This window comes from Tamandua tetradactyla, chromosome 5 (assembly GCF_023851605.1).
Source record: "Tamandua tetradactyla isolate mTamTet1 chromosome 5, mTamTet1.pri, whole genome shotgun sequence".
NCBI lineage: Eukaryota > Metazoa > Chordata > Mammalia > Pilosa > Myrmecophagidae > Tamandua > Tamandua tetradactyla.
This window is the reverse complement of record NC_135331.1, coordinates 144,332,586-144,347,494: the sequence shown is the minus strand read 5'-3', so window position 1 is coordinate 144,347,494 and position 14,909 is coordinate 144,332,586. Positions and strand designations below refer to the sequence as shown.

Below are 14,909 nucleotides of genomic sequence, written 5' to 3'. Positions count from 1 at the left end.
TAGAAGAAACAAGGAACTCCTGCCAAATAACAAGGTCAATATAGAATAGTATAATATATATGAATAGTAAATATATATATGTATTTTAAAAAGTGCAAAAGTTATGCACAATCACTGCACAGAAGGAGAAACTTGAATGGGTAATAGTTGATACTGAATACTTCCTACAAAAATGCACAATACAAAAATAATGAGGTAACATTTTACATTAATCAAATTGGAAAAAATTATAAAACTTGGTAATAGCAAGTGGTAGCAGGAACATGAGTAACTGGAAAGCCTCATGAACTGAGTTTCTCAGTTTAACCAAAAATTGTTTGGGCCACATGAAGAAGGATACTAAACAGACAAGTGAGCTCTCTCTCCTTAAGACAGGGAACCCGAAAGGCTTGGCAGAATTGCCTACATTCTCCAAGGTATCACATCCACTGATCCGTAGCAAAATCACAGGACAGTACCAACTGAGCTGTCCAGGGTCCTGACCCCCACAGAGGTCCCTTTGGGCTACTGTGACCTTCCTGCCCAAGTGTGCAGACTAGCCTATGTGCCTCACTGCCACAAGCCCAACTGTCCTCTTACCAGTTACTGCTTGGGTCCCTGCTGAGCTGGTCAGTCATACCAAAACCCACCCACTTCAAAGTTAAAATATTGATAAAAATAATAAATAATAAACATTTTAAACCATGTATTCAGGCTTTTAGTTTACTGAGTTTAAAAGACAAGAACTGAACCGGAAGGAAAGACAAAATATGCATTAAAAGATTAACAATAAACATGAGAAAAAAAGAGGAAGAAAATGAGAAAAATATAGGGCATTAATTAGAATGTGAGTTCCATGCAGATATGGATTTTTACCCCCTGTACCATGAATAGTGGCTGGCACATAATTAGTGGCCCAGTAATATTTGTTGAATGACAGATATTCAAAGATGCACACCTTCAGATCCATCTTGTAGCCTTTCAAAGTAAAACCGTTAAAACTGTTTTGCAACTCTGAGTATAAGATATCACCTATGGTATTTGTGCTGAGCTCTTCACATTTTAAATAAGGAAATACTGCAGTTTCCATTTATTTTACTAAATGAAGTCTTTCTCTTTCCAATTTCTCTGGTCTATTAATTCATTAATTTGACTCTACATCTGGTTTTCATAATTCCCTGAGAATTCTATTAGTTATCATCTTCAGATGCGAATCCCTTTCAGATAACCCATCAAGATGTTATCTGACCCTGTTCTGCCTGGACTTGGGAATCAATCTAACAATAAGCTATAATTTTTAAATTAACTGTACATAAACTCATAAATTCTTAGAATTCCATGTCTGCTTACCTGAGAATATGGAATAAGGGTTTCAAACTGTTGATGAAGTTCCAGTAGCTGAATTAACTCTGCATTTTTTCTGGCCTTTTCTTTAATTAAAGCAATGTATTTTTCAGGATTTTCTGAAAATGAATATGCAGCATCCCTGTTATTGAAAGTGTAATACTTTTCTTTATATTTCAAAATTCCAATTGCTGGATTTCCTGAAAATTAAAAATATAAATTGAATTAGATATGAAAATTAAGTGATGCTATGTTTGCAGTGCACCCATAGAGCCATTCTCTATAATATTTTTAGCGTATCCTTCATGGTTTTATCTTGTTATAATGAACTATTTGAAATACATATTTTATTAAATTATATTTTATGTTAAAATCATAATTTCATACATTTGGTTTTATTTTAAAGTATGATTTTTTCAATGCATTTCATATAAAAAATACTTTTCACTATCAGATAAAAGAAGCTTAAAAATCTTTTATAAAAAGCTACTTATTCACATGACAGCTTTTTCAAATCTTCTTAAACGACAGTAACAACTATAAGGACGGTTTTAAAAATATGTGTGTAAGCAAAGCAGTTAAAATGGCCATTGCCCAAAATAAGTCAGAAGCAAAAGAGCAATTATTGTATGGTCTCATTTAGAGACCATAAGAAAACAGGGGCCTAGATTGTAAATTCTTATAGCAGTCACATTTAGTCTGCAGTGGTAATTATTATTTCTGGATCTTGAAAGGCTCTTTTATATATGTATAACCTGGTGTTTAGAGATAAGAATGAAGCCAATCAGGTTGGGATTAAGGTAATTCAGAACACAGGGTTAAGGAAGACATTGTCTATGTTTTAGAACCTCATCTACTCTTTGAGCCCAAAGGAGGAAAAGTTTATTTGGTCCAGAACCTAAATTTTCTGTAGCACATAATCTAACTCAGCCTATCTGGACAGAACATTTAAACAATCCAAGCACAGGGAGCTGAGATAAGAATGAGGGTCTTTAATCCTGTATAGTTTAATGTAATGCCTGGATACATCACAGAGTATATTAAATAGTTAATGAAAAAAGTATTGTTAAAGTTCCTTGAGGGATGGGAGAAAAAATATGGAGCTATTAAACTGTAACACCAGGGAAAACCCTGATACTCTTTCAAACATTAGGGACACCCAAATCAATAGGCCAAACCCTTGATCTTGAAGCTTGCTCCTGTGAAGCTTATGTACGTAATGGAAAAGCTTAGTCTACCTATAGGTATGCCTAAGAGTTACTTCCAGAGGACCTCCTTTGTTGCTCAGATGTGGCCTCTCTCTCTCTAAGTCCAATTCTGCAAGGGAAGCCACTGCCCTCCCCTATAAGTGGGACATGATATCCAGGGATGAAAGTCTCCCTAGAGGCATGAGAGATGACTCCTAGGGATGAGTCTGGCCCCAGTACGGTGGGATCAACAATGCCTTCTTGATCAAAAGGGAGAAAAGAAATGTAACAAATAAGGTATCTGTGGCTGAGAGAGTTAAATAGAGTTAAGAGGGTACATTTGAGGTCACTCTTATATGCAAGCTTCAGTTAGACATTGCTACCTACCATAATTTGCCAAACCCCAACCAAAACCATTCCAGCCCTATCCTAAAGAATACCTAAAGCATTATATAAGATTCTACAGAGGTTCCATGCACTAGAGTAACTTTCCAGAAACCTATACAACCTCTAGATGGGCCCTGGATCAGATAAGTCCTGGAATGCAGAAGGACCAGCTTCTCCAGAATATCAATTAGTTCTATACCTCTATCCTATATTACTGACAGCCCCTTCCAACATGAAAAGTTAGAATGGCCATAGCCCAAGTACCCCTAAGGAATGGGAGAAAGATCAAAGGTGATGGTGGAGATGGTGGAGTTACATACTTGTTAATAAACAAGTATGATTGCTGAATCATTGTATTGATATTTCTTTTAGTCTTCACTATCTTAGGGCCGCTAGAATTAAAAACCTAAAATTGTGGAATTGTAATGCATACCAAACTCTGAAATCTGTTCTACAATTAACTGTTGCAATGTGCTTTGAAATTTATTGCTTTTTTTGCATGTATGTTATTTTTCACAAAAAAAGAAAAAAAAATTTCTTCTAGCCTCTAGTATTTTGGAGTACCTAGAAGAAAAAATCTGAAATAGTGGAATGGCAACCTATAATAAACTCTAAAATCTGTTCTGTAACACTACTTATTGAAGTATACTTTGAAAATCATTGCTTTTTCTTACTTTTTTTGTATATATGTATATTTAACAATAAAAGATGTTTTTTTAAAAAAAATGGCCATTGCTCAGATATCCTTGAAGACTGAGAGAGGGATTAGGTGAGAGGGAGGAGGCTTAACTAAGAAATTAGGATTTGGCAAATTTATTGTGACTACTGATTCAATATTTTGCTATTTCTGTTTTTGGTTTCTGGTGTATTAGAATAGCCTGAGGGAAATACCTGAAATTGTTGAGCTGTGGTCCAGTAGCCTTGATAATGATTGTATAATGGTATAGTTTTTGTCCTGTGACTGTGACTGTAAAGGCCTTGTGACTGACACTCCCTTTGCCCAGTGTGTGGATAGATGATTGATAAAATAAAAAGCATATATATATAATAGGGAATTAGGGGTAAGTGAAAATTTCTATGTTAGAATATATTTCCCCCTGTAAAACATACTGTATAAAATATGAATTATTAAATCCAGGCCATATAGTTTATAAGAATTATGTAGAAAACACTATTACTTATACCTCTACTATTTCATTTACTCAACAAATATTTACTGACCTATTATGTGTCCAGTACTATTCTAGGCACTAAGGATATAAAAAAAAAAGTCCCTGCTCTTATGAAGCTTATACTCCAATGGATGCAGAGAGCAACAAAAATCAACACACATATCATAGGAAAAAGAATTATCAGTGCTATGGGGAAAAAATAAAGGAGGTTAGACCCATAGAAAAAGGAAGGAGAGTGAGATTGCTATTTTAAATAGGGTGATTGGGGAAGGATGAATAAGGTCAGGAAGCCAGGCATGAACCCATCTCAGCAGAGAGCTTTTCATGAACAGCAAAGAGCAAGGACAAGCCTTGGAGATTACAGTGAGCTTGGAATGTTCAAGAACATCAAGAAGGGCAGTGTGGCTGGTGCGAAAAATAAAGGAAAAACAAAGGTAGGCAATGAGATCACTGAGGTCATCTGAGCAGGACACTGACAGGTAAGCCACAGTGTCACTTCAGGATTTAAGCCAAGTGGTTTGCAGCCCTTAATGGGAAAAGGGAAATCCTGCAGATTCCTCTGAGGTAAGGCAGATTGCCTCTGTCCAGAAAACAATGTCCCCACTGGCAAGAGATTATTTAGAAAGCAGCTTATTCAGGGAGTAGTCTGACACCCATAGCCTCACAAGCCCTTCCACTTTTTGTCTATACTTACTGTAATTTCTCTCAGGTTAAGACAAAGTTTTTAATTTCTCACTCTTTCTTAGAATTACAGGTTTGGGAAGTTGAAAGGACCTTACAGACCTCCTAGTTGAACCTTCTCATTTTCCCAATGACGAAACTGAGGGCCAGAAAAGGCATTAGATTTATTAAAGGTTACCAGTTTGCTAATGGCACAACTGGGACCAGAAACCACGCTCTCCTGAATCCTACCTCATTACTTTTTCAACTATCATGCTACCTCTGTTGTTCACCCCACATCCAGATTTCTGCATTTGTCTCTCACATGACTCCCTTCCCTTCTTAGTTGTGTCTAAAAAATAGAAGGGAAAAGAAGGAAAGGAAGGAAGGAAGGGAGAGAGGGTGGGAGGGAGGGAGGGAGGAAACAGAGGGAAGGAGGGAAGAAGGGAGAAGGCTGGAAAATAAAGTAAGGAGCCATCTACATTAAAACGTTATTTTACTTCTGCATGGCTCTTGACATTTTCTCCTCAGTGATCAGTAACCCTCAGTCTCCAAATACTATTATCTTAAATCCCTACTGAAAACCGATTGTTATTCCCATTATGAAAAATATAATATCTTTAAAAAATGAGTCAATTTATGTGTTCTCTAGCCTGTATGCATCAATCCCAATAATTCTTTTTAATGAAAACTAGTAATACCCCATTGTGAAATACACTTAAAGAAACAAAGAAAAGAAATCATGAAGAAAGGAAAAGGAAGGAGCTAATTAATGGTGTAAGATAAATAAGAAATAATATTTTCAAGCTCTTGTCATTCTAACTCTAGCATGCTTCTTGTTATTCCCAATTCACACAGAATTTTTTGGATAAAAATTTATTTCTTCTCGCCTTCTGATTTAACCTTTGGGGGAAGCTCTAGTAACACATACATCATAGAGAAATTATACTTGATAAAATACTAGCTATTAACTTAGAGCAATTTGATTTATAGCGAAATCCTGAACCATGTTAATGGGATATAACATAAAGTATCAATGAATATTCTTTTAAAAACAGTCAAATTTAGTATTGCTTTTTCAAGTAATTATTTCAGAAAATTATACATTTTTAGTAACGCTGCCTAACATTTCTGAAATCTTTCATAGGCGCATGAATCATCCCTCCTGCAGTATATTAGCGTCTGTATTTCAGAATATACATTCAATCACTTATCACTTATACTGTAATTTCTCTCAGGTTAAGACAAAGTTTTTTTCTGGGTCATCTTGTAGCTCCTCTTCTAGCTTGCCATCTGGTTCCATAAAGTTTTAAAAAGTGAATCAATGAGTAACAATGACAGTACCTCATATAAAGAAAAGCTTGGGGAAGGGTGAGCAATTGTATTTCCGATAATATACCTGGAAAGAGAAGACCATCGGTTGTAGCAAACGTGTAAGCACAAAAACCCCGGTACTGAATTACCAACTTATCAAAATTTGCTGTTGTTTCTGGGAAAAGCCATTCTAGCTTTCTGAAATCCGCCCAATGTACTTTCTCTTCTAAAATGAAAGAGAACAAAAAAAGTTTTCATTCAATGAGAAGGTTAAATATTCTAAATAAAATAGATTATAAACATTAACTTTATGAACATTAACTTTTTATTGCTTTGTAGTTTTCCTGCTTGAAAAAAAAAGTGACATTCATAAAGCTAGATTTATGGTGAGGACAATTCAAGTAAAGAAGTGCCAATGATATCAGTAACTGCCCAAGGTCACAAAACTTTCTGGAGCAAGCTTGGAGGCAGAACTTGGCTCCAGAACGAAGAACAGAGTGGAGAGGCCATTTCAGAAAGGCATTCTTTGCTACTGAGGGAGAGGCTGATTAAGGCACTTCAGAAAGGGTATGCAGTGCTCCCTGCTGCTGCAGGGTAGACAATCCAAGCAGAGTAGAAGAAACTGGCTGCTTTGTGAACAAGACAGAGATAGAGCAACTTCATTCAGATGGTGTAGTTCCTAATAATATACTAGGTGGGAAAACACTTTTAAATTGATGCTTATATCCTTGTATTGGTTGGCTTACTTATTTTCATTTGATAAGCAGATTGGCTAATTTATCTTATACAAATAATAACATGTATTTATAAAACATTATTCTCCAAGGTTCATAACTTTCACAACCCCATCTATGCTTCTGTGCCTGGCTCTACTCCAATAGCAGACACCACAAATGACATTATGTCTACAATTATAGGGAAATATATAATTTGGAGATAATAAACATCCCCTCTTTTTTTTTCTGATATGCCTAAAAGCCTCAAACAGTGGTGAGATGTATCAGGTGTAAATTAAATTCTTTCAGAATTGTATTAGGTCTCCCAATTCACTGGAGCAGAATACTTGATAGTGTCCCAAAGAAAAGAAAATTCTGAGTATGGTGGGAAATGACACATCTATATCTAAGAAGTTACAAGTAAATAATCTAGCCTACTGTTGGGGTTACATTAACTTTTCAATTTCATTTAATATTTGTATAGATACATTTTCATGAAATGACGTTGAATAGTAAAATAAATTGTACTGAAAATGCTTTTCAGTCTCTCTGATTTAATTTTCAGTTTTTACTATTCTAATAGTTTAAGAAATCATTACATTTTTTTTGGCATGGGCAGGCACCAGGAATCGAACCAAAGTCTCTGGCATGGCAGGCAAGAACTCTACCTGCTGAGCCACCGTGGCCTGCCCCATTACTACATTTTTATTTCCATTTTTTCAAAAATAGAATTTTTAAATGAAATTCATACAGTAAATAATCTAATTGCATTTTTCTGGGAAATCTTTCTTTTTAGGCAATAACTTAAGCTTCAACCAAAGGTTTGACATTTCTCTTGAATTGTGAGTTGTTTTTAGCTAAGGTAGAAAAGACCAAAAAAGTAAAAAGAAATTTCTTAATAAAGACAGTCATTCCATAAGAATCAATGCATCTTTTAAAGGACCTAAAATAAACTCAAATAATTTTACAAGACTGAAATTCATTGATTTATAAATCCTCAACCAGAATCTGAGGTAGATATATGGCAAACAGCATTCTAAAGAAATGCACTTTATATGCAAAAAATAGAGCATAGGATTAATATTTTCTATAACATATCAATAAAATCACTAAGAATACAATGGAAATAGATAAGCACAGAAAATCATTGTTAACAAAAATGTTAACAATAACATTAGCAATGGTATATAAGATATTCAATTTACATATTTTCTGTGTTTTTTCACATTTTCTATACTGAACATTAATACTCTTATAATTAATGCTTTATCAGAAAGATATAAAACAATAATTTTTAAACAAAAAAGAGTGGCTTCATTCTAGAGGTTATTTTTATTTATTTATTTTTTTGGCATGTGCAGGCTCCAGGAATCAAACCCGGATCCTGCATGTCAGGTGAGAATTCTACCCCTGAGCTACTCTTGCACTGCCTGCTCTAGAGGTTATTTTTAAAAGAAGAGTAAATAATGGATGATTTCCATTACCCATGTGTTCTTTCATTCTGCACACATCTGTTTTCACAGTCAATCCATCAAGAAGCTCTTGCATTGCTTTCTCAGGAAAGAGTAGATCATGAGTACCCAGGAATGGCTCCAGGTGAGTTGTTAAATTACTGAGGACACTAAGCAAAACAGTTTCATCCTGAAAGCTAGTCCACAGACTGGAAAGTGCCATGAAGACGGGCTAAGAAAGGGGAAAAAAAATTCAAAATTTAACCGTTTAATAAATTATAAATTACTGTCCTCTTGAAAATAAAGACAAATTATCATTCATAAAGAAATCAATTCTTCCTAAAGTCAAATGAAAGTCTTATAAGGTTAGACCACAGACCCTAGATATAAATTGGACTCCTAAATTAGGAGAAAATAAACTTGTATTTTATTTTAAAGCATTTTATTTTGGTATGATTGTCACATAGTTAATTGGCTAAAAAAAGCCAAACACAGTAAATGATCTAAGAAAGATATATGGAAGGTTTACCTCAAAAAGTCAAGGGGTGTTTGTTGTTTACAATAAAAATATTTTGAAAAAAGAGTCAAGGGGAACATACCTTCCCTTTTATAAAAGGGTAGGTATGACTCATTAAGTTAGATTTATCTGGCCCAATCATAGTTCCAAAGAAACTGGAGTATCTAGAGTTGTATCTTGCAACATATCTTGTGAGCTGCAAGTTGAAAGTTCAGTCAGTGAGAAACCAAGGTTTTTATGCATATTAAAGGTCACTGACTTATAGAACAAGCAGATTTTTCAGAAGTTGGGCTACCCCTACAGGTGAAACAACCTAGTCTCTTGTTTCTTAATTTTTAAAGAGAAATATTGGGAATGATTGCAGAAAGTCATCAGAGGTTCAAATGCTTTATAAAATACTGCTGTACATATTAAACCTCCATGCCCAGATACAAGATGCCAGTCTGGCCCATAAAATGGAGAAGATAATCAGAAAGAATAAGTACAGGCCAGGTAAACAAGGGGATTGTTACCTGTCTTTTCAGAAAGGTGACAATTTACATCACTACCTTGCCAAAGACAATTCCTGACTAGCTATTGTGAACACTTTTATTATCAGCACTGCACTCTGGATTATTTCTGTTGCCATGACTAATACTGTTATTAGAGTTTTCATACTATATAGCCATATTTCCTTTCATAGCAATTGCTTATGAATGGGGAATCCTCTCATTCAACCTTACAACACTCAAGTACTACAAAATAACCTTAAAAACAGGACCAACATATATAAAACTGCAATATTTTTAGTAATTAAAATTATAATGATTACTGGTCCAAATTTGTAGGTTCAAAAAGTATATTCACTGTTAAGGTCAAAGTTGGTGACAAATACTTACAAAGACTTGTGATGTTGGGACAGCTATCTTTGATTTTACTGTCATTTTTAAATGTTCCAGTTGGGCTCCTAACTGCTTGGTCATCATCTCAACTTCTCGAGCACAAGTAATTATATCTGACTGTGAAGACAAGATAATACGCATTAATATTTTTTTGTAATTTCACTATAAAAATCATACGTAGTTTAAGCCCTACCCACTCCCTACATTCCCTGAGGATGTAACAACAGGGAGGACTCTGTGTTTCACTGTAAACCCAATCTAGAACAGTCCTGGTTTATGGATGGTGCTCCAAAAATATTGGTTAGATGGGTGGATGTCTTGAAATATAATGGCTATATTTTTCTCAAATTTATATAGACATTCTCTGATTCCAATATAATTGCATTCCTAAAAAGTGGTCCCTATTGTACAGCTTTGTATAAGTCTTAATCAGAAAACTATTTTGATACCAAGAATCAATAAAATTAATTTCAAGAATGCTGAAAATCTGGCTCAGACTTTCAGAGGCTACTCGGCTGAGCCCTGTGGCCATAGAAAATAAAACCTGCTTCCTGAAACTTCGGAGCCTCAGCCTGGTTTATTCTATTTCTATGCAATGTTCCAGGAGGCTTAAAGCCTTGTCCCTCTTTTTGCACAACATCTCTGGGGGTTCGTCCAGGATATGAGGCAGGTGTATTTTCACCTCCTTCGCCCACGGTGGTGGCAGCAGCCTGGACCGGAGACCCGACAGAACCCAGTGCCGGCAGAGGGGCATTTCCCCATCTCTCAGATTCCTGACTCCCTGGGCTGGTGTCTGTCACCAAAGGAGCGGCGACGGATCCGGGACAGTTTCTGGAACCAGGTTTCTGGGAGCACCGCCCATCTGACTGTAACCCTAACAGCTGTCAAAGCTGTGAAGACCATCCTATAAATTCACCACTCTCAGGTCAAAAGGGCCACTGCAGACCACCCCTGGGGATGCACCCCTGATCCTGAACACCTGAGACGCATCATCCTCCGGAAGCCACTGTGCCCTTCTCCATCGCAGCTGAGATGAGCTGACCAGATCATGACTGAGGCCTGAGTGACCATCGTTGCCCTGTTCTAACTCACTGGAAGCGGCTAGTCAATGCACGGCTGAACCCTGAAGAGACCTCTAGAGCCCTGCCTCAGTCACCCCAGAAGCTGACTGATCTATGCATGTTAGAAAATTAAAAAATCAACACATGGACATCCCAACCTGCTGGGTCTGTGGACTAACTGTCTTTTCTTGCTCTTTGCATTTGTCTTTCGTTTAGCAGTTTCAGCCCTCCTGGAAACAGGTCTCCTGAAGTTCTTCCCGGAAACCAACTTTACTCTAATTTGATGGAATCCCTCTTACCCAGGTAACTTCCCCCTTGCTAGCTGCTGCCCAGAGTGTGTCTCCATTTCTTCCCTGAGGCTAATTGTACATTCTTGTTGTGGCACTCCCCATAACCAGCACCTTTCGCCTTACTCCTCTATTTCTGCTTGGTATGGTCATAAGCCCTTCCAAGGGAAATAATGCATGCCAGGCATGCCTCAAGACTACCTATGTCGGAAAAAGGTAAAAACTATAACCAGTATTGATGTCAGGGCAGTTTTTAAATTTGAATTATTCTGCATGCACCCTAAAAGAAAGATGCCCCAGTATACTATAATCCCACCTCACCAGGTTCAATAATGTTGTTTTCATTACTCTAAGATGGCAAAACTGAGAAGGCCTCCTGGGAACTGGTGCTAACTTTATCTCTTGCCCAAAGCTATGAGCTAAGCCCTTGCTAAAAAAACAAAAAAAAAACTTGGGTTCCCGAAAACATGTGACCAAAGCTAATGTCCCACCAGCAGGTGAAGGAATCCCAAACCAGGTGTTGGGCATAGAGGCCAGGGGACATAAACTATCAAAGAGACAGACTGGACTCAGGGGGCAGTGCCCCTTCGTCACTTGCACACCTCACATCACCTTGCTTGGCCCCAGAAGATGGCTGGTTAGCCAAAGACGGGTAGGATTCCTCAGGAAAGGAACAACCTAAGACAGACACAGTCGCAAAGGGGCCATCAGGAAAAAACTTGAAGCCAACAGAGTGGGGGCACAAACCTTCAACCCCCCAAGCTTAAGGGAGCCTAAATCCTGCATGGCTACATTGTTTCCCATGCCCAGCTCAGATCAGGACATACCAGCACCTGCAGCAAAAAAAAAAAAAAAAAAAAAAAGAACAAAATATAAATGATGCTATAACCCCTCCAATTAACTCCGGGTAAGCATCAAAGGGGGGAAATGTAGCAAGCAGGCTTTTAAGCAGACAGGCCACTCCCCCCTTCTTCTAGATCAGCTGTCTTCTCTGTGGAAAATCCCCAAACCCCCTCTCCTGACCTTCAGGACTGGGTAAAACTGCAGGCAAGTGAGATAAGACACATTCCTGGAATAGAAACCCCCTCTCCTGACCTTCAGGACTGGGTAAAACTGCAGGCAAGTGAGATAAGACACCTGGGATGGAAACCCTTCCCTACCAGCTCTTCTGCTTCTGTGAGCTGCTTTGCTCCTTAAACTGACCAATTGTTTGTCCTTTAACCTTGCCGGTCACCATACTAAGCTTACCTTATCTCTAGCATAAGGTAAGTCTATACAGTCTATAAAAGCTAAGGTTGCCTTTTGTTCAGAGCTCAGACTTTCAGAGGCTACTCGGCTGAGCCCTATGGCCGTGGAAAATAAAACCTACTTCCTGGAAAAAAAAAAAAAAAGAATGCCGAAAATCTTAAAAATTATAACACTGAAAGAAAAAATATATTTCTGATACAATAATGGTAATCTGAAAAAACTGCTAAATGCTAAATTTGAAATATTTACCAATATTTATTCTTACTATGTGCTAAATACCATATTAAATATTCATAAGTACCAAAGAGGTAAATACAAATGAGGAACCATGGCCTAGAAAGGGTAAATAAATTGTCCAAGGATGTACAGCTAATAAAAGGTAGAATTATGATTCTCCCCATGCTAGCTAAGCCCAGAACTCAATCTTTACGCATTATACATAATATAGCAGAAATGGGTTTGTTAGTACAGTATAAAAAGTGACATTTATTTGAAGAAGAAAAAAATGCATTTGAGTTTCAGACATCTGTAGATTAACTATATGCTTTATTCACACTATTTTTAATGACAAAGGTAAATTGTCTTATATGAAATATCAAATATTGTTGTATCTCAACTAACAAAGTGGTCTTATTTTACAAATGTAACATGCACACATTTTAATGTTACCTCTACTGCCATGTAAGCATTTCCTCTGTCTTGCTTCATTCTTTCATATCATATCTATGCTATGCTTGGGTTAATAAGTCTCTTGCCTATCCCACAGAATTTTTTTCCCTTTTTTGTTAGTTTTGTTTTAGGAATAGAATATGAATATAAAGTCTTTAAAGTTTTTTTATATTTATGCAGCAGCAACAAGAAACAGAAATACATCTGCATATGTTCTCCAAAGTAAAAGTTGCATTTGACACAACATTTCTTAAAACCTATAATTTTTGAGGGCCCAATTCACAGAATAGACACGCAGAACTATCAGATCTTTCTGTGTGTTTTAATCAGAATCGGTTTAACCAGAATTATCTCTGGTCCTACAACAATATACATTTTATCAAAAAGAACTTGTTCACAGTCATGCAGACTTTTCAGTTGTAAAGTTAGTTGTCCGGGTATGCAATCATTTAATTTTTTATCATATGCAGCTGCTGCTTTAAATTTGTAAGTTCTCCACACTTTCTTCCATGGACAATTTTCAAAAAGTCTAAAAAAGGCACAAATTCCATCTAACTGTATTTCTACTCACATTTTACTCTAAGAAAAATCAAGAAGCCCTACCCTGAAAATAGGCCCTTCACACAGTTCTTGGAGGAAGAAAGTCAACAGAAGTCTTTACCCATAGGTTTTAAGAAGTGTCATGTATCAAACGCAACTTTTACTTGAACAATAATAGGTGGCTTTCTCTCTTCTGTGATTGGAACGCACTTAAAAAACCCACAGAGTATGGAATTCCATTCTCTCAGCCAAAACAGCCAACAAGTCTGTGATCACCCTTCTTTTTCTTTTGAAGAATATCTGAATTTGTTCTCTGCAGAAGATAAAGACCTTATCAAAATAAAATAAAATGAGGAGGGCCAAGATGGCAGCTTAGTGCAGTGTGGGGTTTATTCTACTCCTGGAGTCCATCTCCAGAGCAGCTGATACACAGCCAGGAGCAGTACAGAGCAACTGCTGGGGGACACGTCAGTGACTGCACGTACAGTGTACCCCAGTCTGGACCAGCTGGACTGGCTGTGAGCCCCTCCACAACCATGAGTTTCCCAAGGTGCGGTGGCCGGCACCCCTCCTCCACAGGCTGCTTCCCAGAGGAGAAAGAAAGGGACTATTACCAGCAGCAGGGGCTGAGCACAACCAAACTCCAATTGTGGAATAAATTAACAAATTCTAACTACTAAAACTAGACCCCCCAGTTCAGCTGAACTTTGAGTAAAAGCGGAGGTTCCTGGTTTGTGCCCCAGCACAGAGGAGGCAGAGCTGACAGAAAAACAAAAAAAAAGAAAGAGTTTTTTTTTTGGATTTGAAAAGGTCTAGGCCCTGAAGGAAAAGAGGGGGTACACAGGACCTAGAGATTCAGAGCAACGTACCAGCTTAAGCTCTTGATTGGCAAACCAAGGAACGGGGGTCCTGCTCTGAAAAGGATTTTTCTCTTTCGTTTTGGTGGCTGTGTTTCTACAGCTTAACTGCTCTTTGGATACAGCTGCAAGGCTTCTAGGGCTCCACTGCCCCAGGCATAGGCAGAATTAAGCTTGTTTGAGTGTTTGTCTGTAACCTGTGCCTTTCCCAGGAGAGGGGGGGAGGATCAGCTCAGGTGGAATCCTTCCCTCAAGGAGTTCAGACCCCAGGATCTAGAAAAGTAAAGGGATTAAAACCAGACTACAACCTCTCTTCTGTCTCCACCATGCCCCCAGCAGGGAGAGTTGACTGAAGTTAAATGTATCACATCACCTTATACTGGTGGGACCCGCAGGCAGACAAACACCACATACTGAGCAGGAGAGGAAAAACAGAGAGCCCAGAGGCTTCACAGGAAAGATGTTCAATCTTCTGTGTCTCACTCTCAAGGAAAACTGACACAGGTGACTCTTTCCTACTGACAGGAGGATGGTTTGGTCTGGGAAAATCTGGCTGGGGTCTATAATACCTAAGTAGACCCTCCTAAGGGGGGAAGAGAAAGGCAACATACAGGTAGGGCAAGAAATGAGAAAACAAGA

General features: G+C 37.6%; 1 protein-coding gene across 2 annotated transcripts in view; it reads right to left on the bottom strand.

The window, feature by feature from the left end:
• The window catches only part of CFAP206 (cilia and flagella associated protein 206), an 85,127-nt gene that overhangs the window by 28,994 nt on the left and 41,224 nt on the right, over positions 1–14,909 (bottom strand). For both annotated transcript variants that reach the window (XM_077162381.1, XM_077162382.1), the window contains exons 8-11: positions 9,606–9,725; positions 8,244–8,442; positions 6,129–6,269; positions 1,330–1,523 (exon numbers count right to left, since the gene is read on the bottom strand). In XM_077162381.1, the coding sequence (XP_077018496.1) occupies positions 1,330–1,523; positions 6,129–6,269; positions 8,244–8,442; positions 9,606–9,725 (654 nt within the window). The remainder of the gene's footprint in view (positions 1–1,329; positions 1,524–6,128; positions 6,270–8,243; positions 8,443–9,605; positions 9,726–14,909) is intronic.